The sequence below is a fragment of the Lissotriton helveticus genome, chromosome 3_1 (genome assembly GCF_964261635.1).
Source record: "Lissotriton helveticus chromosome 3_1, aLisHel1.1, whole genome shotgun sequence".
NCBI classification, from domain to species: domain Eukaryota; kingdom Metazoa; phylum Chordata; class Amphibia; order Caudata; family Salamandridae; genus Lissotriton; species Lissotriton helveticus.
Genome location: NC_136061.1, coordinates 753,138,559 through 753,164,430, shown reverse-complemented (window position 1 = coordinate 753,164,430; position 25,872 = coordinate 753,138,559). Strand labels below are relative to the sequence as shown.

General features: G+C 50.9%; 1 protein-coding gene across 3 annotated transcripts in view; it reads right to left on the bottom strand.

Moving 5' to 3' along the window:
• The window catches only part of EIF4G2 (eukaryotic translation initiation factor 4 gamma 2), a 216,676-nt gene that overhangs the window by 135,597 nt on the left and 55,207 nt on the right, over positions 1-25,872 (bottom strand). For all 3 annotated transcript variants that reach the window (XM_078680943.1, XM_078680944.1, XM_078680941.1), the window contains 2 exons: positions 20,115-20,259; positions 8,147-8,307 (listed from right to left, as the gene is read on the bottom strand). In XM_078680943.1, the coding sequence (XP_078537069.1) occupies positions 8,147-8,307; positions 20,115-20,259 (306 nt within the window). The remainder of the gene's footprint in view (positions 1-8,146; positions 8,308-20,114; positions 20,260-25,872) is intronic.

Genomic DNA, 25,872 nt, shown 5'->3' with positions numbered 1-25,872 from the left:
CTGGAGCCCAAACGGGAACGATCCAGACCCGACCGCGGAAAAAAAGAATCTGAAGATGGCGCCCAAGAGTGGGAGCTTCCGCAGGAAGCATGCCGACGTCACCGGAAATACACCCAAAGGGGGTGTGACGCCGACGCCCACCTGGGCAAAGAGAAAAAAAAAAAAAAAAAACAAAGAAAAGACTACGAATCCGGACCCAACCACAAGACCGCGGAATAATGCACAGCATAGTGAATCCAGAAAGATTCACGCTGCAAAACTCTAGACAATAACCGTACTGGATAAGTTGTCTTACCCACCTGTCTGTGGTGATGTTGGTCCAGACTGGCAGGAACTGCTGGAGTCTCCCCCCCGACAGGTGTTAAATGGTCAGGGGGCAGTGACAGAGAGTCACTGTTTGTTTGGGGCAGAGGAACGGGAGTTGTTGTTTCCTCTGCCACGTCCCCTGGTACTGTTTCCTCGATAACCCCCTTTATTCTGCTTGGGGTACGAGGACTGTGCTCCACCTCTAGTGAACTGTGACTGTTGACCCATCTGTCCTCGGGTAACTCCACGTGCCCCTGAGCGACGAAAAGTGTTACCCCGGAATTGTTGTGATTGAAGGGCCCCCATAGACTTAGCTGTTTCGTTGTCTTTTTTAATTTTTTCTAGGGTGGTGTCAACATCAGGACCAAACAGTCTATCAGGATTGACGGGCTGGTTGAGTATTGTTGTTTGAATGTCCGGTTTAAACCCTGAAATGCGTAGCCACGCTTGTCGCCTTAGCATGAAACTAGTATTAATAGCTCTAGCTGCTGTGTCAGCGGCATCAAGTGCACACTTTATCGCTGCGTTGGAGATGAGTTTTCCCTCCTCTATGAGCAGTTTGGTACCCTCTTGAAACTGTGGAGGCAGGTGTTGTAAAAGTTGCTCTAGGGTGTCGTAAAAACGTGCCAATAGCGCCTGTGTGTTTGCAATACGCCAGAAATTGGCAGCCTGCGCAGCTACTCTTTTGCGTCCTGCCTCAAGCACTTTAGACTCCTTGTCTGGGGGAGGAGCTTCACCCGTTGTCTGTGAGTTAGCCCGTTTGCGGGCATTTGCGACTACAAGAGAGTCAAGCGGCAACTGTCCCCGAATGTATGCAGGGTCTGCAGGTGCCGGTCTGTATTTCTTCTCGATGCGTGGGTTGACCACTCTTGCTCTGGTAGGCTCATTAAAGATCTCTGCAGCATGCTTAAGGACACCTTTGAGCATAGGAAGTGTCTGGACTGTCCTTTCAGAGACTGAAAAAGTGTCAAATAGAAAATCTTCCTCTACTGGGTCAGCATGCATGTCCACGTCATGATTAGCAGCTGCCCGTTCAATGAGTGCATGAAATCCTGCAGAATCCTCTGTTGGGGATGCACGTGCACTAAAAAGCTGTGGGTCTTGCCCCACTTGATGGCTTCCCTGGTCACCTGTGTCATCATAGGAATCCTGTTGTGCATCAGGGTCATTGATGGGGAAGTTGTACTGGTCATCTTGTCCTTCCTCCTCACCCCCAGAGTGGTCGGGGGAAGGTGTTGGACTCCTCCTAGGCGGAGGCTGGATTGGTTCCACTAGAGCAGGAATGTCCTGTGCAGGCCTTTTCTTCTTGAGTGGAATAACATAGGAGTCCACTGGTTGGGAAGTGATTTTCCGCTTATAAAGGGTCAACTTGCCCGTGTCCGCATCGATATAACGCTCAGATTCGTCTCCTGAGTCGTGTTGTCCACCAGACGTGGAAGATTCCGATGTCTTCGGCGCCGACCTTGGCGCAAAGGCCTTCGGTGCCTCCTTTGGCGGCAGAATGTAGAGAAGGTTGGCAGCAGGCTTTGCAGGCAAGTCTATCGGCTTCTGGTGCGACGGCGCGGGAGCAGACGTCGCATTGGCCTTCTCACGAATTCTATGCAGTGAACTAGCGATGTGAGATGCGCCACTCACTGCGGCACCTGGCGCCGACGAGGAGGCCGCCACCGTGCTTTGGCTTCCGACGTTCTGTGGTCCCTTTGGAGTCTTAGACGCCGATGCTGCAGTCGTAGACAGTGTCCTTGGACTTGTGTGGAGCCTCCGCTCTTGGAACCGAGGGATTTGGCAGAGTCCGTCTCAACGAGGCGTCCGACTAACTGCGTCCCTGTCGGCACTGAATGTTTGTCGGCTACTTTTGTGGACTTTGTCGGCGTCGCCCCGGTCGACCCTTGACGGACGACCACCTTTGAGGACGCATCCCCCGCCGATGATTTGGGCACTGTCGAGTCGACAGTCTTCTTCAACTTCTGTGGACCGGAGGTCGACGGAGCCGATGAGGTAGCAGGCTTTGGTGTCTTTGGTGGAAGGACCGCTATTTTAGGTGCACTCGAATCCGGTAGTTTCGGTTTCGCGTCGGCCATTTTAGGTGCAGTCGATACCGATGTTTTCAGTTTCGGTTTCGATACGGGCTGCGTAGCCCCCGCAGATATGTCCGTAGCCGGGCCTGAAGGCGGGGCCGTGGCTTGCGGTGCAGGGTCTTGGATAAGGCCGAGTGGCGATCCCGTGACCTGAGCCTGATCCGTGGAACTCTCGGGGCATAGCTCATCCCCTGAGCTATCTTCCGCGACCCCATAAACTTCGTCGTCCCCTACCTCATCGACGTATTCAAGGTCTTGGTCCATGAGTCTGTCGTTTTCTTCGGGATCGGCCTCGACCTCCGTCGCAGGTGGTGAGATTTCAAGATGATGGCTTAGGACCTCTTCTTCTGGGTCGCCGAAGATGTTATCTGGTGCCGGGGCCGCTTGTCGGGCCTCTAGGCACACCGCGCGCCGAAGCTGGAGCGTCTTCTTCGACCTAAATCTGGAGCAGGCCATGCAGTTCTCCTCGTTATGGTCTGGCGAGAGGCATTTATTACAGACCGGGTGTACGTCGATATGTGGGTATTTGGACCCACAGACGGGACAGTACTTAAACGGGCTCCGCTCCATGTTGAAAAACGTCGTGGTCTTGCTGCGATGAGAAGGCCTCGATGTCCGAAGAGTAACACGACTCCGCAGATTCCGACTCAAAGAGACGGAAGAAAACTCGAGACCGTACGCAAACAATACCGACGTAGAATGAAGGCCTTTTGACCTTTAGAAGTAAGTTTTCTCGGTTCCGACAGACGTCGAGACCGCATCCGAACCCAATGGCGGAAAAAAACAATCTGGGGATGGAGCCGATGCCCATGCGCACTGTAGTCCAGGGGAGGAGCCACCTATCTCAGGATACTTTGAAGACTCTTCCAGGACAACAACGTGCGATCATCCGGACCCAACACTAGGCGGCGATCTATGCAAAAGATATGAATTTAGCAGCCCACATGCCTCGAACACATGAGCACTCCAGACCTCAGGAGTTGGGAGAGGAGGAGGAGCCCAGGCACACCACTCCGAGTGGCCGCTCAGACAGCCTCACAACATCATGGAGAATAGGCACCCAAAGGAGACCAGAACCCCAAGCAGGGCGCAAGCCATATAATAGCTACTACTACTCCACAAGGGTATGGTAAGTCCTTAACTATGGGAACCCTCTTTAGAAAAACTTCCGCAGCAGAGGAAAAAACAAGAGCCTCGGGGAAAGAAACACCCCCGCGAAAGGCTTGACAAGCAGCCCAACCAAGCAGAAGGTCGAATCTGAGGCCAAGTCTGCGCAATAACACAAACATAACAAAGGGCCGTCCAGCAGCCAACAATGCTCAAGTCCAGCAAGGACGCAATGGCTAGAAAACTACACTCCACAGCCAGAACCACCAGCCTAAGAAGGCCCAGAAGCAGCCCAACTAATGAGTCACTGAGGAGGGGATGGAGGACGATGACAGGAGGAGGGCTGAGCCCCGCCAAGAATCTTTGGATGGCAGAGTCGGCCGGGGAATGGAACACGGTACCGTCAAACAGCAGGTCAATGGAGTCCCTCCCGATTATTATCAGGGAATACTCCGTCCCGAAGCCAAGCATGGCGACGGAGAGCGACTGAGGAAGCCATGGCTTGGCCTAGTACCTCAGATGTCCAAGAGCAGAGAATAAATGCTGTATGCTCCCGGCCATCCGACGCATGATGCCTCAAGTCCTCCTGACCAGGCTCCTGTGACGCTGCATATCCCAAAGACTCAGCAGAGTCCCACAAACAGGAGGAAGCCGTAGCCAGAACACACAAGGTGTTAAGGGCCCGCAGGGCAATGCTGGTCGAGGCAAAAAGGTTGCACCCTCAAGAATCTAGCCAGAAGGCCTCCTGGGACGGCAGAGTCAACAGTGGCGGCAGGGAGTGAAAACTGGTCCGCAAAAGGTGGCTGGCAGCAGAGGGGTGAAGGGACAGACCGCGCTGGGAGGTGCCAATGCTGAGGCACCGGGTCCCCTGAGGCAGGACGCCTCCAAGCCCCCATCCAGGAAGAAAGGAGGGAACCTTCAAAGGGGAGTAAGATCTCCATCTCTCACCAGAGCCCTGGTGGATGACCTCAAAGAGGTAGTGCACTGGGAGGTGAGCCACCAGGTCACCCATGCGCAGGACGCCCACAGTCGTGGACACCACGAGAGTGAAGGCCCCACCTGCCTCCATAGGGCCGCGCGGCGGAGAAAGCAGCTCCTCTGTGGGCGACGGCTGCAAACTAAGGCGGCCGTCCCCAAGGCCAAGCGGGAGAGGCAGGGGCCAGATCTGGAAGCCAGGGGAAGCAGAAGAATGAGGGACCTGCTGCTCTTCCGTCAAACACCTCTGCCACGGGTAGGGCGGGGAGCCGCCCTTTGACACTGGTAAAAAGGACACCACACGTCGGCCAGTCTCCAGAGAGGAAGACACCAAATTTGAGCATGTCTCCAGGGAAGAGGGAGCGTCCGAAGACGAATCCGCGGTACAACCCCTGCGCGGATCTGTAGAGTCCGCCGCCTGAGGCAGGACGCCGGAACCATCTGGCATCACTGGGTAAGAGTCCAACAAGTCATCCCGCACCGGAGTGGAGCTGGAGGCGACCCAACCCCCGGGACAACGCCGACCCGACCCCCTCTAAGGTAGACACCTGCGTGGGGGAACGACACAGCCCCAGGGAATGACACAAAGCCCTCCACCAGCCGCGGCCCAGAATGAGACAGATCGCTCGGCAACCCATGTGGCAGCGCCAGAGAAGAATCAGCCACCGACTCTCCCTCAGAGGAGCCTGCGGGAAGGAACGAGAAGAGCCCGGAGAGGGACGAGGGGTCCTCACCTGGCCTCAACCCAGAGCAGGACGAGGAGGGGCCACCGAGCCCTGTGGCTCCACAGCCAGCTGCTGCCATTGCAGTGTCACCTCGGCCTTAGACAGGACCACCATGTCAAAGGACCAAGAGGAGCTCAGCGATGCGACCTGAGCCCCAGCGACCTCTCGCAACGCTACAGGGACTCCCGCAGGAGTTTGCGGCTACTGCATTCCTCCTGGTTTGTTGATGTAGAGCATGGTTGTGGTGTGGTCTGTTTGGATCAACACCCTTTTTCAAAACAGCTCCTTCTGAAAGGCTTTTAAGGCAAGGAACACCAATTGATATGCTGGACCTAATCTTGTGGCGACCATAGCCCCCCTCACCTTGAGCTTGTTCATGTGCATGCCCCAACCCAGCAGGGAGGTGTCCGTTGTGATGGTCACTGTTGGAGTTGGTTGTGTGAATGGTTTCCCCTGGGATATGTTTTTTGTTCCACCACGCTATTTCCGGATTCACTGTGTGTGACAACCACTAGATCGTCCCAACTCCCAGTTACCTGGGACCATTGCTGCTGTATCCATTACTGGAATGGTCTCATGCAGAGTTGAGATTTCAGACTAGGTGAATGCATGACGTTATCATTCCCATCAGCTTGCTCACCATCCTCACTGTCAGAACTTGCCCCGTCTGGTAATGAAGTGTTTCCGTCGGTATCTCCAATGGCTCTTCCTGCTGGGGAACACTTTGGCCTGTATGGTGTTGATCTCTACCCCTAAGAACATCTTGATTTGCTCTGGTTCTGTGGAAGATTTTTCCCAATGGATCGAGAAACCCAGTAGTGTTAGCGTTCAGATCACCTGCTGGATGTGTTTGCATTGGCTTTACGAACTTGCATTTATGAGCCAGTCGTAGAGATAGGGGTATACATGTATTCCTTGCAATCGTAGGCGTGCTGCACCCTTTGTGCGGATTTCAGGACGAATGTCGGGATTGAACTGGTAGTGGCTTTGGTGGTGTTTCTGCCGCATTCAATGCCAATTTTAGGCATGTGTTCACCATGCTTTTGCCCTCTTCTACCAGGTGAGCTGCTCTTGGTTGGTATTGGTCTGGTAGATGCTTTAGGAGTTGCCCCACTTCTTCCCAGTGTTGGTATGCGTGCCTATTGATCAGGACGTTGTAGTTTGCGATGCGCCAATGGATTGCTGCATTTCTCTCCATTTTTCTCTGTGAGATCCATCCTCCTACTCCTTGTCTGGAGGTGGTCCAGCATTAATGGGCACATTGGCCCTCTTCCTAGCCGTTGCTGCCATTATGAAGTCGGCTGGTAATGACCCTTGGATGTATGCAGGGTCCTTAGATTAAGGTTTACACTTCTTCCCTGTTCTTGGAGATACAGCCTTGCATACTGTTGGCTCCTTACAGGCCGCTCTTCCTTGATCCAGCACACTAAGGAGCATGGGCAGGAATTGGCTCCTAGTTTGATGAGGCAGTAGAATTTACAGGAGAAAACATGCCTTGGGCTTCCCTTCCTGTACAGCCTTTTGAACAACCATATTGTAGATCCCTAGGTCAGCTGGCGGAGACGGCCTCGAAGGGGTAAGTGTCTACCCCTTCTTCCAACGTCGAGATCTTGCCATTCCAAGTCTTGTGCCTCGGAGGACAGAGTCCCAGTAGGATTGCTAATCTTGTTCAACCTCAAAATAGTCTTAGTCCTCCTGTTGCTCGACTGGTTCGGGTGTTTTCAGCGTCCTAGTCGTATCTTTCGACTTAGAGAGCGGGATGGCGTATTGGCTCATCTTCTCGAAATACCTTTTCCGCTGCAGGATGCTCGCCTTTTCGGCCTAGAGCCTTCTCTTCCTCTCCATCTCTGCTTCAAGGGTTGGAGCACCTCTGAGGCAGTAGACGTAGGCCCTTCTTTTCTCGGCGCAGGTGTCCTTCAAGGGCAACCTTTAACGATCTTGGTTTTTCGAGGGCTTTTGCCGATTGCGAGTCCTTTTCGAAGGATCTACTCGGCTGACTGTCCTTGGTTGTTGTTGCCTTCGTCGAGTGTTTCAGCGGCAATGCTCCCTTTGAGGACTTAACTTCACTCCTGAGAGTGTCGCTCTGGGTTTTAGCTTCTCTTTCGAGTGTCGCTCAGTGTTTCGGGGTCGACGACTCGCTTACCTCCTGCAAAGTCTTGTATGGACCTAGACGACAGTGCAGTCCTCCAGCAATGTGGTCTTCCTCTCCCAAGTCGCAGAGCGATTGAGGTGACCACTGCATGTTGTGGTTCGCCCTTCTCTGCCTCTCCCTTACTCGGAGGGTCTTGGTGTGAACGCCAAGCACGCGTTGCAGTCTTCGCTGCTGTGGTTGAGCAGCAGGCAGAGGTTGCAGACTGGATGCTGGTCCTGGGTGTATTTGTGGTGGCAATTGGTGCAAAACTTGAACTGTGTTTTGTTCATCCCCATGCTCATGGAGCCCCCTGCGAATCTTAGTCGAAAACATTATCCCTCGTCGTCCCGGTTACCTGACCTGTAGTGTAGCTGAAAACTTGATTTGTCGAATTTCTATGATTTTCCTTGATTCCTCTTCCAAAACTCGAACTCTTCAGCAATGATCCAGACCCAATGGCGGAAAAAAGAATCTGAAGATGGCGACCAAAGGTGGGAGCTTCCTGGGGAAGCATGTCGACGTCACGAAGGACACCAAATGGTGGTATGTAGACGCCCACCTGGGCCACAAAAAAAAAAACGACTATTACGGACCCGACCACTAGATGGCGGAATAATGCACAGCATAGTGAATCCAGAAAGACTCGCGCTGCAAAATTACAATATATTAAGGCTCCTAGGACAGGATACAATTACACTAATGATCAGCAAACACCGATTTAATCAGTCATATGGTTTAGTGTTTTACAATTCACAAAACATTAAAATGAGTACACATACATTTTAAGCGTATTAAGAAACTAACCTGGACAACACTTAATTTACCTGATTTTTCATAAAAGACTTCAGTCCCATTTCTCCAAACTGAGATGGAGCAGGAGGAATATGCCCTCCGTGGCCATTGAAAAGTTGACTTGAACGATGACGTCCCATGGTGGGTGAAAATCTATCTTGAATAACCCCTGGACCAGTACCAATTCCACTACCTAGAATTGTAAGAAAGGTAAAAAAAAAAAACATGAGAAAGGTGGGTCATGTACAGTGTTCAGTCTTTTTGGAGTTAACTTTTATGGGGTACATATCAGCCTCAACATTTCTTTTTTAAGTGTCTACCAGACACTATGGCTATACATATAGGAGGGGGAGCGTAAACTGCACTCATATGACAAAGTTAACTAATGTCAGTGAGCATTACTCCATATAATCAAGCTTACTTCCAGCTATGTGTTTTATTATTGTAGAGACTCCCTGTATATCCAAACCAGATAAGGATGTTACTTACCCTATAAGCATCTGTACTTGGCATGTAGTGTTGTAGATTCAAATTCTGTGCACATATCTGCCTTCTAGTGTTGGGCTCAGATGATGAAGTGTTTCTTCTAAGAAGTTATTTGAGTCATGAGGTTGTGTGACTCCTGTTGCTCACAGGCATAGACTCCACTGTTCGACTGCTTTGCCGCAGGTGAGAATGGAGTTGTGGTAAGTATTAGTAATGTGATGTCCATGCAAGTAATGTGAATGAATGTAAATAAACTGACCTACACAGGCTTCAGGGAGGCCACATGCGAATAGAAAGCACTGCATGTCAAGAACAGACGCTTACAGAGTAAGTAATTCATTCACGGCCTGTGAGGTAGATACACATGCTGTGCATAGACTGTATAGCAATCCCTATCCTGAAGCGGAGGCCAGCATGTGAGGGTTGCAGTGGTTTGAAAGAGTCCGTAGTCCCGCTCAGTCTGCAAGTCAGCAAGGAGAATATTGCCTAAAAAGGTCATAGAAGCCCCTATTTCACAAGGAGTGAGCTTCAGGGCTAACGGGTGACGTTCACTATAGCATAAAAAGTTGATACATTTTACAATTTGTAGGAAGTTGGGTTTCTGTTGCAGTAAGCCCCCCACCCCCCTCTCCTGATGCACTTTGGAAGTGACCCAGGGCACAGTCAATCAGGTTCTTAGGGCCGGTGTTTCCCAAAACTGTACCTTATACCCCCAATTGGCAACTCTAGCCACGTCAGTCCCTAGTAAAAGGTACCTTGGGTACCAAGGGCACTGTGGCCAGGGAAGGCCTCCGAGCGTTGCAGCACTTATTGTACCACACTTAGAAGCCTTGTACCTTTACACATACTCTGCCATTATTTATTTTGAAAGTTTTATATAGCGCGGACAAGATCTTTGCAGATATCAGAGCGCTTTACACAGCAGGAGTACATGAGCGAGCATAGTCAGATAGATAAATCAGAATCATATAAATCAATAATACAGGTAATACAAATAAACAACGGGGTCAAACAGGTAGTACAGATCGGTGCAGAGTCTATAAAAGAGACCGAAGTAATAGTTCAGGTGTATTTTGCCATGAGGATAGCTTGGACTTCTTTCTTAAAGAGTGTAGTGGAAGAGATGAGCCTAGTTTCGGGAGGGAGTGAGTTCCAGATCCTGGGTGCCATTCCTGAGAACGAGCATTTATAGGTTTTTTCCTTCCGGAATCTACGAGGTTTCAGCAAAAGATGGTTTGTGCCTCTAGTGTTTCTAGCACCGCCAGAGATTGTCAGCTTCTGAGTGAGGTAGCCGGGAGAGTTCAGGTGTACCGCCTTGTGTGTCATGCAGGCGATTTTCAGATGTATTCTGGCATCAAAAGGCAGCCAGTTCAGGGATTTAAAGTCAGGAGAGATATGAGAGTGCTTTTTTGACCCAGTGATGAGTCTCGCTGCAGCGTTTAGAGAAGCTCTTAGGGGTGCAGTAGTAGTCCGCAGAGGGCGACGCTGCCATATTAGATTCGGGGGATGACTAGTGCTTGTACTGCGGTTTGGAAGTCTTTGGCTGGGAGGAAAGGTTTAAGTTTCCTCAGGGTATTGATTTGGAAGTTCGCTCCCTTAGTTGCCTTGCTGATATGTTGCTGCATGTTGAGATTGGTGTCGTGTTATGCCTAAAGATTTTGCTGAGTCCACGATGGTGGGTTGGACATTGAGTGCTGTTAGGTGTTTAAGCCAAATTTGAGTGGTGGAGATCTTCGCTGGAGGTGAGATCAGAAGGAACTCTGTTTTCAGAGCATTGAGTTTGAGATGGTTATCGGCCAGCCAGGATTGGGTGATTCTGATCGTTGAGTTCAGGAGCAAAATGTCTTTAGGGGATTGTAATTTGAGATAAAGTTGGGTGTCATCGGCGTACATGTGAAAGTGTACATTGGATGCCTGTAGCAGGGTGGTGAGAGGTTCCATAACTAGGTTGAACAGAGTTGGGGATAGGGAGGATCCTTGGGGGGACGCCCAGCGTTACAGGTATTGGCTAGGACATCAGATTGTAGCTCTTGAATTTCTGCGACCTGTTGTGTAAAAAGGAAGTGAACCACTTGAGAACAGTTCCAGATAAACCCATTCTTGTGTTTAGTAGTTAGAGTAAATTCTCATGTTTAACGGTGTCGAATGCTGAAGAGAGATCAAGAAGGATGAGGAGGCAGGTGTCGTTTTGGTCTAGCATTTGAAGTGCGTCGTCAATTATGTGAGTCATAGCAGTTTCTGTACTGTGTCCTGCTCGGAAGCCTGATTGATGAGGGTTGAGGAGAACAAACTGTTCAATGTGTTTAGTCAATTGTAATTGTGCGCATTTTTCCAGTAGTTTGGCGAGAGTGGGGATATTAGTAATAGGACGGTAATTGTTCAGATCAGAGGGGTCAGCTGTAGGTTTCTTTAGTATAGGTGTGACTTGTCCAACTTTGAGGGAGTCAGGTATGGTTCCTTGTTGAAGTGAGCTATTGATAATTTTAGTCCAGAGTGGGAGAAGCAAAGGGGTAAAGTCTTTTACAGCGTTAGCAGGAAGGGGGTCTGTGAGGTGATTGGAAGGTTTCAAGATGCTGAGCAGTTTGCCAATTTCTTCTTCAGAGTAGGTGCCAAAGGATGACCATGTAGCATTGTTTTTTGGTTCAGTGAGTGCTATGCATTGGGGTTTGGAGTAGAGGCTTGCGTCAATGAGGAGATCACTCTTTATGTTGTCAGTTTTTTGGATAAAGAAAGCAGAGAAGTCTTCACAGGAGGGAGCTTCGCGCACAGTGCTGAGTGGTTGGGGTTGTTCCTTGGATTGTGTTCCGATTAGCTCAAACTATTTTCTCGGACGGTTTTTTGCTTGGTCGAGCTGGAGGCTGAAGAAGTCTAGTTTTGAGCGTTTTATTTTCCTGAAATAGGCGTTTCTCTTTTTCTTCAGCGTTTTTAGGTGCATTGCAGAGGGAGCTGATCTCCAGGTGCGTTCTGCCATTCGCATGTCTCGTCTATCCTCATTGAGACTACCGTCGTACCATGGATTGGAGATTTTAGTAGAGACTCTTTTTAGCTGCATAGGTGCAGCCTCATTAATTATTGAGGTCATAGCGTTGAGGTAGTGGTCAGTCAGGGATTGAACGTCCTTAGCGCCGGTCGGTGGGAGTAGGAGATTGCAGCTGTTAGGAGGCAGAGAGCTTGGGTTGAGTTTTTTCAGGTCTCTTTTCCAGACTTTGGGCTTGGCGGATTGACCCGGGTTAGATTTAACTTTTTCATTGATGTAGAATGTGATAATCTGACCAGTCACAGGGTTGGTTGGACTCGAGTTGGATAGAGTCCTCTTTGGAGATAAGGTCGAGGATAGAGCCTCTCGTGGGTCGGGCTGTTGCATATTTGGGTGAGGTCAAGGGCGTTGAGGAAACTTTTAAGACTATTTACCACTGCGTCGTTGCGATCGTTCCAGTGGAGGTTGAAGTCGCCAAGGTATATTTGGGTGAGCTGCCGTCCGGAATTGGTTGAAATCATATCCATGATTTGTTGGGAAAAGGTGAGGTTGTCTCTGGGTGGGTGGTAAATGTTGTGTAGAGAGCATAGCGGTTTGCCCTCACTAATAATGTCGAGGCAGATTTATTCACAGGATGATAGGGAGGAGGACTTGCCTCTCGAGGCCGGGTCACCCCCTTCACTCGCCTGCTGCCCTGCTAGCCAGCCTCCTTGCCCTGCCTGCCTGCCGCCTGCCTGCCGCCACCGCCGCCCCCCCAAGCGGCCCAGCCACAGCGGAGCCGGCCGCTCGCCAGTTTTCCTGCCGCTGGCCCCTGAGGCCCCGCCCACCACCGGCCCGGACACTCGCCCAGCCCAGCAGACCCGCCCTCCCATCCCCCTTCTTAAGGGGAGCGCCTGGGTGACTGCGGGAGTGACCACTGTGCCTCTCGAGGCCGGGTCACCCCCTTCACTCGCCTGCTGCCCTGCTAGCCAGCCTCCTTGCCCTGCCTGCCTGCCGCCTGCCTGCCGCCACCGCCGCCCCCCCCAGCACCCGAGCGGCCCAGCCACAGCGGAGCCGGCCGCTCGCCACTTTTCCCGCCGCTGGCCCCTGAGGCCCCGCCCACCACCGGCCCATTGGCCCGGACGCTCGCCCAGCCCAGCAGACCCGCCCTCCCGTCCCCCTTCTTATGACGCCCCCTGAGCGACCGCGCAGCGAGAGCACCGATTGAGCGCCGAAGGTGCGCCAAAGGTAAGCCCGCCTGTGCCCGTCCGCGCCTGGACCGCGCCCAGCGCCAGGACCCCTGGCCCTCGCAGACCCCAGCCCACCCGCCGGACGTACGACGCCGCCACCCTCAACGCACTCAACGCCGGCCGAACCCCTGGATGCTACCGAGCCACCCCGAGACGCACCCACGGACCCTTCATCTGCCAATCCTGCAAGTTCTCCTGCATCCGGACCTGCACTGCACCAGCGTCCACCAAGCAGAGCACCAGCAGCAACCACCTGAAGTGCATCCTGCTCAACACCCGCTCCGTCCACAGACACGCCGTCGAGCTCTGGAACCTGCTCGACACCACAGCCCCATACGTCGCCTTCCTCACGGAAACCTGGATGAACGCCTCATCAGCGCCCGACATCGCCATCGCCATACCGGACGGCTACAAAATCATCCGGAGGGACCGCGTCAACCAGACAGGAGGAGGCATCGCCATCATCCACAGGAACACCATCCGCATCACGACCAACACCGATGACACCATCGCACCCACCGAACACCTGCACTTCCAGATCCACGTCAACCCCAAGACCACCCACAGAGGCACCCTCATCTACAGACCCCCAGGACCACGCACACAATTCAGCGAGGACATCGCCGACTTCATCAGCCCGCTCGCCCTCCCCTCAGCAGACTACATCCTCCTCGGGGACCTCAACTTCCACCTGGAGAACAACAACGACCGCAACACCACCACCCTGCTGGACAACCTCGCAAACCTGGGACTCAAGCAGCTGGTGACCACCCCCACCCACTACGCCGGACACACACTCAACCCGATCTTCTCTTCCAGCAAGGACATCGCCTTCAGCCACGCCACGGGACTCCCATGGACGGACCACAGCTGCGTCCACTTCAGCTTCAGAAGGACCACGCTCCACCATCACCAGCAACAGGCTCCCCGCAGAAGCTGGAACAAGATCACTGCAGACCAGCTCACCACGTCCTTGAGCAAGAACCCTCCCACTAGCACAACGAACCCCAGTCAAGCAGCCACCAACCTCACGAAATGGATCAGCGACTGCGCAGACGAACTCGCCCCGCTGAAGACCCCGCCGAGCCGACCCGGCAGCAAGAAAGCCCCATGGTTTAACGACGAACTCAAGAGCTCCAAGAAGAACTGCAGAGCACTCGAAAAAACCTGGCGCACAGACCCAACACCGGACAACATGACTGCCCTCAAGCTCGCCACCCGAAAACACCACCAGCTGATCCGCGCCACCAAGAAAACTGCATTCAAGGAACGACTGGACAACAACGCACACAACAGCAAGGAACTCTTCAACATCGTGAAAGAGCTCTCCAACCCAAACGCCGGAAACAACGACATCACCCCTTCGCAAGACCTCTGCAACTCCCTCGCCTCCTACTTCCACAACAAGATCGCGGACATACACAACAGCTTCAGCACTCAACCGACGCACGCCAAGACCGAACCACCGCCCCCCACCACCACCCTCCGCGCCTGGACCCCGATCAGCACCGAAGACACCATCCGCACGATGAACTCCATCCACTCCGGATCTCCGACCGACCCCTGCCCTCACCACGTCTTCAACAAGGCCGACACTGTCATCGCACCCCACCTGCGGGACATCATCAACACCTCCTTCGACATCGCCACCTTCCCGGAGAGCTGGAAGCACGCCGAACTCAGCGCTCTACTCAAGAAACCATCAGCAGACCCTACCGACCTCAAGAATTACCGCCCCATCTCGCTGCTCCCGTTTCCGGCCAAAGTCATCGAGAAGACCGTCAACAAGCAACTGGCCGCCTTCCTCGAGACGAACGGCTCCCTCGACCTCTCGCAGTCTGGCTTCCGGGCCAACCACAGCACCGAGACCGCCCTGATCGCAGCCACAGACGACATCCGAGCCCTGCTCGACAACGGAGAAACAGCGGCCCTCATCCTCCTGGACCTCTCCGCGGCCTTCTACACTGTCTGCCACCACACCCTAGTACAGCGCCTCAGCAACGTCGGAATCCAGGAGAAGGCACTGGAGTGGATCACCTCCTTCCTCACCGGAAGGACACAGAGTTCGCCTCCCCCCGTTCAGATCGGAGGCCACCAAAGTCATCTGCGGCGTCCCTCAAGGCTCCTCGCTCAGCCCAACTCTTCAACGTCTACATGAGCCCCCTCGCAGCCATCGCACGCCAGCACAACCTGAACATCATCTCCTACGCCGACGACACCCAGCTGATCCTCTCCCTCACCAACGACCCCGCCACCGCCAGAGCCAACCTGCACGAAGGGATGACAGAAGTAGCCAAATGGATGTCGAACAGCCGTCTGAAACTGAACTCCGACAAGACGGAAGTCCTCATCCTGGGATCCTCACCCTCCGCCTGGGACGACTCCTGGTGGCCCCCCGCCCTGGGCAGCGCACCCAAACCAACTGACCACGCACGCAACCTGGGCTTCATCCTGGACTCCTCCCTCTCCATGACCAGACAAGTCAACGCCGTCTCCTCGTCGTGCTTCCACATCCTGCGAATGCTACGCAAGATCTTCCGATGGATCCCCACCGAGACCAGGAAGACGGTCACCCAGGCCCTCGTCACCAGCCGTCTGGACTACGGCAACTCCCTCTACGCCGGAACCACCGCCAAACTCCAGCGGATCCAGAACACCTCAGCACGACTCATCCTGGACATCCCCCGCCGCAGCCACATCTCCGGACACCTGAGAGACCTGCACTGGCTCCCGGTCAACAAGAGAATCACCTTCCGGCTCCTCACCCACGCACACAAAGCCTTACACAACCAAAGACCAGGATACCTCAACAGCCGCCTCAACTTCTACGCTCCCACGCGCCAGCTTCGATCGACCAGCCACGCCCTCGCCGCCGTCCCCCGCACCTGAAGAGCCACCACAGGAGGAAGGTCCTTCTCCTACCTGGCCGCCAAGACTGGGAACTCCCTTCCGACCCACCTCCGCCTGACCCAGGACCACCTCGCCTTCAGGAAGCAGCTCAAGACCTGGCTATTCGAGCAGTAGCGGACCCCCCCCCCCCAGCGCCTTGAGACCCTCCGGGTGAGTAGTGCGCTATACAAATGCTCCGATTGATGGATTGATTTTCAGAACGGAGAGGTTGTTCCTGTAGATGCATGCGATTCCACCACCTATTTTGCCTGACCTGTTAAGTCTGATGATGTGGTAGTTGGGTGGAACCAGAATGTCCATTATAGGTGACGAGGATTCAGTTAGGTTTCAGTCAGAATGATTAGGTCAAGGTCCAGCGTTAAGAGGAGATCAGCGATGGCGGCGGAGTGTTTCGAGGCCGATCTGCAGTTGAGGAGAGTGCATTTGAGACGGGGTGTGTTGAGGGCGGTAGAAGGTTCTAGAGTGAGAGGGACTTTTCTAAGGTTATTGGGGATGGAGGTTCTGCTGTTTAGTGTGGGGGGTCTAAGGGGATTTGGGTGTATCGTGGGAATGGTGAGGTGTGTCGTGGATGTGTGATGTTGGGGGGCTGGGTCATATGAGCGGAGGAGAGTGAGTGTCGAGGTCCGAAAGAGGGTTGCAGGGGCGACGAGGGCGGTTGTTGCGATTGCTAACGGGGATTGAAGTCCAGTGTGGGGAGTGTTGGGTGAGCGAGTCAACCGAAAGGGTGGGGGACATGTTGGGAGGGGAGGTGGAGGTGAGTGAGGGGTTGCAAGGGCGACGAGGGCGGTTGTTGCGATTACGAGCGGGGATTGAAGTCCGGTGTGGGGAGTGTTGAGTGAGAGAGTCAACCGGAGGGGTAGGGGACATGTTGGGAGGGGTGGTGGAGGTGGGTGAGGGGTGTAAGGTGTGTGTGGATAGTAGTTAGAGGATGTGAATGTCTCCTTTGATCTGGATGAGGGTGGCCATAATCTTGTCCAACGTGGGATAGGTGTTGGGGAGGGGGTGGAAGTTAAAGGTGAATGATGATTGACCAGTGAATTGGCGTGCAGGTGGGGGAGTGGGCTGGTGTTGGTGCAGGGGTCCGTTGTGTTGGTGTGTGAGATGGTGTTAGGGAGAGGAGATGGTTTGGGCGGGAGGAGTGTGGAAGAGGTAGGGAGGAGGTTGATGGTATGAGTGAGGGCATTGGTGGTAAGCGGATAGATCAAGGTGGAGGATGGGTGTATGTTAGTGGAGATGAGGGTGCAGGAAGGGTAATGGGGGCTGAGAGTGGGTGGGGACATGGGATTGGAGATGGTCCTGTTGTGGGGAGGGGGAGTTAAATTAAGAGAGGTGTGTTCTGCGTAGTTGGCTAGAGGGAGGTGGGGACTGAGAATGGGGGGGGAGATAAAGGGTGGGATTTGTCATTGTGCGTGTCGTCCTGGTGCAGAACTGGGTTAGATGTGTTGTCGGTGAGAGCTGTGATGTCAGGGGTGAGCGGAGTGTTAATGGAACGCGTGGAGGTCCGAGGGCCAGTAGGAGGGGGTGCGAGTGGTGTATGAGGGGGAAAGATCTGGGTCTGTGTTTGAAGCGTGAGTGGTCCCTACCTGGTGCTGAACTGGGATAAAAGGGTTGTGGGTGGGAGCTGAGAAGTCAGGGGTGGTAGGTGTGTCTCTGATGTGTATAGTAGCTTCCTGGTGCTGAGCTAGGTTGTGGGTGGTTGGAGCTGTGAAGTCAGGGGTGGTAGGACTGGGGGAAATACGAGTGTTGGTCCGTGGATTGGAGAGGTGCTCTATGAAAGTGTGGAACAGGTTGTCAAGTAGTTCCAGGTTCCTGTCTGTGGATTGAGATAGGACCATCCCGTTATTGTAAATAGTGATGGTGGCTCTACCTGGGAAGAGTTGGGATGGTGTGATGGAGAGAGTTAGGCCATGAGCGGATTTCCTGGTGGCTGAGACGGTGAGGAACGCTTTTCTCCATTGAGCTCTGCGTGTGGTGTGGAAGATGATATCTGTGTTCAGGGATCCATTGATCTGTGAGAAGTAGGTGTCGGCAAAGGGGGTTTCAGGGTGGGACCTCAGGAAGTTGTGTTTAAAGCGTTTAGCGGCTTTTTTGGTGAGTGTGGATGGGTAGTTTATTTTATATGTGTGCTTGCCGATGGGATCCATGTTGGGGTGGCGGTTTAGGTGAGTATGGGAGGATGAACTAGGGTGGTACACGTGTGCAATAAACAGATGCAAACAATAAATTACATGGGAACAAAAGTGACACTAGTGAGCAGCCAACATAATCAAAATATAGGAGGTAGCAATTGGTGCAGTCCAGGAATAAAAGTGAAATGGGTGCAGCTTACAAAACAGAAAGAAAAATATACAAAAATATGAGGTAGCAATCGGTGAGATAGCAATCGGTGCGATACATAAATAGAAAGTGAAATGGGTGCAGCTTATAAAAATGTACAATATACAAGTTGGAATATAATACTAACTAAATACTGGAACAAAATACAGGTGCAAACAGAGCCAAATGAGTCAAAAATGAGACTAGGGAGCGGCCAGAAATATAGGAGGTAACGATCGATGCATTAAATACAAGTAGCAGTGTAATACTGCAATAAAAGGCAGACATTCGCTAATTGAGAATAGACTAAAGAGGCCACTAGACTAAGCAGGCCACCTCAATGGGGGACTAGTCAAAGATGGCCGCCCGAGTAGCCTATGCAGAAACAAGCGTCCTTTGTAGTAGTCCTTTGTCTGTTGTGGATGTCTTTTAGAGAGTTTGGTTTCCCTTTCTTCTCTAGGGCAGGTCGGGTTAGTCCATCATCTATGTTGGTTGGTGGGGAGGAGAGCGTACAGCTCCTGTGTTGCAAGGAGGAGAGGAGAGCGTCATCTCTTTTTTGGTGACCCCTGAAGCTTTGGTATGTAGCCTCATGGTCATCTGGTGGGCAGTGGAGGCGATTTATAGCTCTTCTTTATGGCCCCATGGCCCCCGCCATTTTAGTTAGTGGAGAGTGCAGGGACCGCTTTGTCCGGAGAAATACATTTTGCATGCAGGTACCACTCTAGTAGTCAGTTCTGAACATTCAGTATAATTATTTGCGTGCATAAACCTTCAGGAACCTCGTGTTCATCACGCACATAAGGCTGCACCAGTGTTGTTCGCATCAAGCGCTTCACCGGGGACGCCCTGGTTGCCCAGCTCGTCTGTGCAGGCGCGGCAATTGGGGGCAGATTCTCTTTTTTCGCACTTCCTTTAGGGGGGGGGGGGGTGTGACGGAGGGGCATCCGTGTGACGGAGGGGCATCCGGCTGCAGGACACGGATTACAGGCTGCTTGTTTTGGTGCAGAACAACGTTAAGTCGACATGGCAAACGGGGATGCCTACAACCCACTAGCATAAGTCAGCCACCGCTCTAGCTGGGTGCACTATACCAGTGATGAGGGTACAGGTGTGCAAGTCATGTACCCCTACAGGTTTTAGTCCAATTCTTAGACATTGTAAGTGCAGTAATGCCATTAAGAGTATATGGTGCTGGGAGTTTGTCATTACAAACTCCCCCAGTCCCATAATGGCTTTACTGAAAACCAAACTTCTCAGCACATTAAACCCACTGATGCCAGTGTGGGATTTCATGAAAAATGCACTTAGAGGGCATCTTAGAGATGCCCCCTGAAAAACGACCCAACTCCAGTGTCTGGCTGAGTGGCAGCTCGCCAGCTGCCACCACCAGACATGTTTCTGGACCAGTGTCAAGAGCCTGCTGCTCTCGGGACAAGGTGCCAAGCCTCCTCCCGCAGGTTGAGCAGGGTCCACGAAGTACACACACCAGCCCCCCCCCCACACACACACCCCCCACCAGCCCCCCACACAGCCCCACAACAGCCCCCCCCACACCCACCAAACCCCCACACCCACCCCCAGGGGGGGGGGGGGGGGGGGGGGAGAGCAGCCACTTGGGCAAGGGACTTTACTCCCCCACCAACAAAAGAAATTGGGCATATTCAGCCAGGGATTTTTTGGTTGCCATAATTTATTAGGTGAGGCCACCCCACTTCCAAAGAAGCCAGACATAAAACCAATGACAATAGATCTCACAAGTGAACAGGGAATGCGCTGCAATGCTAGGCGAGACTTAAAAAAACAACCTTTGATCATCCAATCCAAAAACTTGATGGCAGACATATGCACAACATGTGCATCTAGAGCACATGCCTCGAACAGATAGTTCTCTTCCAGAGCAAGGGTTTACTTTGTTAGGCTTCATGCTACTACCTATCTGCTCAACAACTCAAATTAGCTTCCTCCCACTTATTACAAATTACGAACATTTACAACTACTTTATAACATTCTGCAGCCGTTTTTGACAAATATTAACCATTTTTACTTTGCTACAGCAGAGCAAGAGCCCCTGCAAGCTTTACCTGGCATTTGTCCAAACATATCAGCAAGTCCTCCAAGTGGATCCCTGTCAAGTTTCAACCTTGGTGGCATGAACGGTCCTCCCTCCAGAAAGAAGTCACTTCGCATCCCTTGACTCATAGGAGCAGGAATAAAGACTCCAAGATCCTGAAAACAATAGGTCTTGTGTTTACAAGGCATCAAGAAAGTACAGAAAAAAACAAATCTTTGGCTTTTTCCAGCATTTTTTTTTATTTCATTAGCAATCCTCCCCCCTCTGCATCACCAGCAACAAAAGTACAGTTTGTATGACTCAAAAAGTGGCCAGTCGACGGTTCTTTGAAAAGGAATCGCGACGTGAGAATACGGCATCCAGTATATAAACAGATGGGCTGATATACTTTATTGGGAGCGCGCATTATATTTTGAATTCCCCGAATACAGGGAGAAGAATTTTTGGAAAATAATGAGGTTATAAGTGGCCACTTTTTGAGTAAAAGACCGGAGGATCGGTTAGAATACTATTATTGTGAGCGTCTACCAAGCCTAGACTGCCAGTAAGCAGGGAGGACAATTTTGAAACCGATAAGTACTTTTATAAGTGGCTACATAACAAAGAAAAGTATACGCTATGAGAAGAGGTTAAAGGACCAGTCAGTAATACCTAATACTTTTTTCACCCTGAAGAAGTCCTTCTGGACAAAATGCGTTGGCTACGGTCGTGTGATTCTCAAGAAGAATTTGAATAAAGAACATTTATATAAAGACCTGCTGAATGGATTATAATTTGTGATATTTTGCTCATTAAAATAACCTTTGTTGAGTGGAGTGCTGGATTATTGTATTTTATTCCAAAACGTGTATGTTACAATGGCTAAACCCAATTGGCTTAGGCTAACAGAAAGTTCCTAGTATATGGTATCCAGAGCATGTAAGTTAGTTACTCCAGGGAATGAAGAACAGGTTTTGCCACCCATGGTTTGACACAGGGAAACAAATCTTCCAGTCTGCAACTCCTACTGGAAGTGCAGTTTTAAACAGATTGCCATTTGAAGCAAAGTCACAGCCAAGCCTCTACGTCAATATGTGCAACTCAATGCTACCGAACCCCGACCATATTTTACAGGCTGAACATGCATTTTACTTGTTCTAGCAGTAAAAATGCAAATCTCATTTTACTGTGAAATGACTTGGTTGCCCAGTTGGCAGCACAGGGTGACACACAGACTCCTCAGCTTTACTTGGGAGAGGGGCAGCACCACTGTTTAGGCCGACTAGCTGCCATCCAGGGAGGGGAGGGGAAACTCGCTGAACTTTTTGCATGGGCGGGTAAACCTGCCCGGTAGCCATCCGTCTAGTCTATGGAGCTCTGAACACAGAGGTGTTACAGCATGTTGGGCGTGGGTTGAATAGTGCATCTTCGGATAGCCCTATGCCACACTTCCCAGGAAGTGGTCATCAGGGAGGGAACCTGGTAACCCTTTGGTTACTAACCGTATCTACCCTAAGGGCACTGAGCATTAGGAAAATCCTACTTACCAGTATGCATCTGTTCTTGGCATGTAGGGCTTCTGACATTCATATCTTAGCATAGATCGCCGCCTAGTGTTGGGTCCGGATGATTGCACCTTGTTGTCTTGGAAAAGTCTTCGAAGTATCACGAGATAGGAGACTCCTCCCTTGGACTACAGTGCGCATGGGCATCCACTCCATCCGTAGATTGTTTTTCGCCATTGTGGCAAAGATGGGAGTATAGAAAAGTAAAAGATGGCGATGCAAAGAAAATCCTGCAGCTGCAACAGGCCCCGGGGAGGAGGGTGGGCGATATGAATGTCAGCAGCCCTACATGCCAATAACAGATGCATACTGTTAAGTAGCATTTTCCGTTCGAGGCATGTGGGCTGCTGAATTCATATCTTAGCATAGACTGTATAGCAGTATCTCCTCTAGTGGTGGACGCCTGCCCCAGCTGCAGCAGTTTGAAAAAGAGTTTTGAAGACAGCTTGGCCTACAGCAGCTTGCTGCTTTGATTGCACATCTACACAATAGTCTTTAGTGAAAGTGTGTATGGTAGACCATGTAGCTGCTCTACAGATGTCTTCTAGTGGAATGTTTCCTAGGAAAGCCATAGATGCCCCCATTTTGCGCGTAGAGTGTGCTCTTGGGGGAACTGTGAGTGCGTTTAGCTTTGTGGTAGCATATTTAAATGCATTAACTATCCATCTGGCTATACCTGATTGAGATGGGCTACCCTTATGTTGCGGTGAAAAAGCGACGAACAGTTGCTTTGTTTTCCTGAAAGGTTTAGTTCGGGCAACATAATATAATAAGAGCTCTTCTTACATCTAGTGTATGTAAGGCTCTCTCAGCTACTGACTTCGGGTTTTGGAAGAAAACTGGCAATTCTATGGACGGATTGATATGGAAAGTGGTTATGACCTTTGGCATGAACTTGGGGTTAGTACGTAGTACTACTTTATTGGCATGTATTTGCATGAAAGGTTCCTGAATTTTTAGAGCCTGTAACTCACTTGCTCGTCTCAGTGAAGTGATGGCAATTAAAAATGCCACCTTCCATGTTAGAAATTGCAATTCACATGAGTGGAGTGGTTCAAAAGGAGGTCCCATAAGTCTGGTAAGTACTATATTTAAGTTCCAGACTGGTGAAGGTGGATGTTTCGGAGGGATTATCCTTTTAAGCCCTTCAATGAAAGCTTTGATCGGTGGAACTCTGAACAGAGACAGGTGTTGCCTGTTCTGGAGGTATGCTGCTATAGCTGCAAGATGTAGTCTTATAGAAGAGTATGCTAAATTGCATCTTTGTAGATGCAACAGGTAACAAATGTTTTGTATGGAAGCATCTAATGGATTGATTTAGTTATTATTGCAATAAATTACAAATCTTTTCCATTTGGCTGCATAGCATGCTCTAGTAGTTGGTCGCCTTGCCTCTTTGATAATGTTCATACAATCAGGAGGCAAGTTGAGATATCCAAAATTCTAAGACTTCAGGAGCCAGATCGCTAGGTTCAGTTGATTGGGATCTGGGTGCCTGATTTCTCCATGGTTCTGAGTTAGAAGATAGGGCGAGAGGCGCAGTCTTTGTTGTGGAACCACAGAGAGTTCTAGGAATGTTGTGTACCATGGTTGTCTCGCCCATGTTGGAGCAACCAGGATCATGGTCAGTGACTGTTGGTGTAGTTTGCGTGCCACTAGCGGAATCAGTGGGGCTGGTGGAAAAGCGTACGCTAATCTCCTTGACCAGTTCATCCATATCGCATTGCCCTGTGACAACGGATGTGGGAACCTGGCGGCAAAGTACTGGGATTTCAAGTTTTAGTTTGTGGCAAACAGATCTGTCTCTGGATGCCCCCATTTTTGAAAGAATGGTTGAGAGCTTGAGGGTGAATCTCCCATTAGTGTATTTGTTGACTGTCTGCTTAGGAGATCCACTATTTGGTTGTCTTTCCCTGGCAGGTGTTCTGCTAGGAGAAATGTTCTTTGGAATTGCCCATTTCCATATGCTCTGCGCTAGGGGAGAAAGCTGTAGAGAGTGAGTCCCCTCCGTGTTTCTGGATGTAATACATGGTACGGCCTTGTTGTATTCATATTTTTAGAATGCTTTTAGTACCAGAAATACTGCTAGCAACTCTAAGTGGTTGATATGCAGTGTCTTTTGCTTGACTGTCTAGAGTCCGTGGACTGTGTAGTGATGTAGGTGGGCTCCCCAACCTGTCAGTGATGCGTCCGCTGTACTACTTGTGGAACCAGCTCTTGGAACAGTCGCCCTTTGGAAAGGTTTTGTGGGTTCCACCACTGCAGAGAGTTGTAAGCGCTACTGTCTACCAACACTAGGTCTTTTAGTTGTCCTTGAGCTTGGTTCCACTGCCGTGCTAGGCATTTTTGTAATGGACACATTTGAAGTCTGGCATGAGGGACAATGAATATGCAGGAGGCCATCATGCCTATGAGTTGCATGAACACTCGAGCTGGTAAGGAGTGTTGTGGCTGAAACTTCTGAATTAGAGTCTGCATGTTGGCTATCCTGACTGGATTTGGATATGCCTTTGCTACTGATTTATCTATGGTAGCTCCCAGATATTGCTGTATGTGGGAGGGTTGTAGATGAGATTTTGGGTAATTTATGGAAAAACCCAGACTGTGCAGCAGCTGGAGTGTTTGAGACGCATGGCTGGCACATTGGGCGTACGATTTGGCTTTTATGAGCCAATCGTCGAGGTATGGAAACACTTGGATGTGTTGCCTCCTGAGGTGTGCTGCCACTACGGCTAGACATTATTTGAACACTCTTGGGGCTGTAGTTACTCCGAAAGGGAGAACTTTGAACTGATAGTATTGACCTCTATTGTGAATCTGAGATATTTCCTGTGAGCTGGATGTATAGGTATGTGGAAGTATGCATCTTTGAGGTCTAATGTGGCGAGCAAGTAGTCGTGCTGAAGGTAGTACTTCTTGTAGAGTAATCATATGGAAGTGCTCTGACAGTATGTATTGGTCCTGAGGTCTGATATGGGTCCGAGCGACCCGTCCTTTTTGGGAATTAGGAAGTATAGAGAGTATACTCCTGTTCCTTGGTGTTGAAAAGGGACTGCTATGGCGCCCTTTTGTAGCATGGATTGGACCTCTTGTTGTAACATCGTTATGTGTTCTTTGGACATAGGACAGTGTTTGGGTGGAGTAGAAGGGAGTTCCAGGCAATAACCATACTGGATAATTTGTCTCACCCACCTGTCTCTGGTAATTGTGTTCCAGACAGGTAGGAATTGGTTGATTCTGCCTCTGACTGGTGTTAGATGGTGTGGAGAGAGTGTGATGAAGTCACTGTTTGGTGACAGTGGAGGCTCGGGTGTTATTGCCTCCACGTCCCCTGCCTTTGTTCTTGGTGCCCCAATAACCTCCCCTATTGGAGCCTTTGTCAAAAGTGCTCTGGGTATTAGATTTGAAGGTGGAGGAGCTTTGTGATGTGTTGCCTCTTCCTGCGCCTCTATATGAGGAGCGACGAAAGGAACCGCGATGTTGGAACCCCATTGATTTTGCAGTTTCAGTGGCTTTCTTCATTTTATCTAAAATGTTGTCTACTGCGGGGCCAAGCAGGAAATCTTGGTTTACTGGTTGGTTGAGGATGGTGGATTGTACCTCATTCTTAAAACCAGATATGCGTAGCCCCGCATATCTGCACAGTAGAACACTGGTAATAATAGACCTGGCCAATGTATCGGCTGAGTCTAGCGCAAATTTGATGGAGGCATTGGTAATGAACTTCCTGAATGAGGTAGTTAGCCTGCGCCTCAAACGGTTCTGGTAGGTGTTGCATGAGACTTTCGAGCTGGTCGTAGTATGCTGTCGTATCGCGCTAGAAGAGCTTGTGTATTCGCAATTCTCCATGAATTTGCGGCATGTGAAGCGACCCTTTTCCCTGAGGCTTCTAGTATTTTAGATTCTTTATCAGGAGGGGGAGCATCTCCTGTGGTCTGTGAGTTAGCCCTTTTACGAGCATTTGCAACTACTAAGGAATTTAAAGGCAATTGTTTTATATAAGTAGGGTCTGCTGGGGCTGCCTTAGATTTCTTCTCAATCCTCGGATTGAGCACCCGCGCCCTAGCAGGATCTTTAAATATGTCTGGCGCATGCTTTAGCATAGGAAGTTGCTTTTGCATAGGAAGTGTTATGACATTTTGTTTCAGAAGTGGGGAAAGTGTCAAATAAAAAGTCCTCCTCTATAGGGTCAGTGTGCATGTCAACTTTGTGATATTTTGCTGC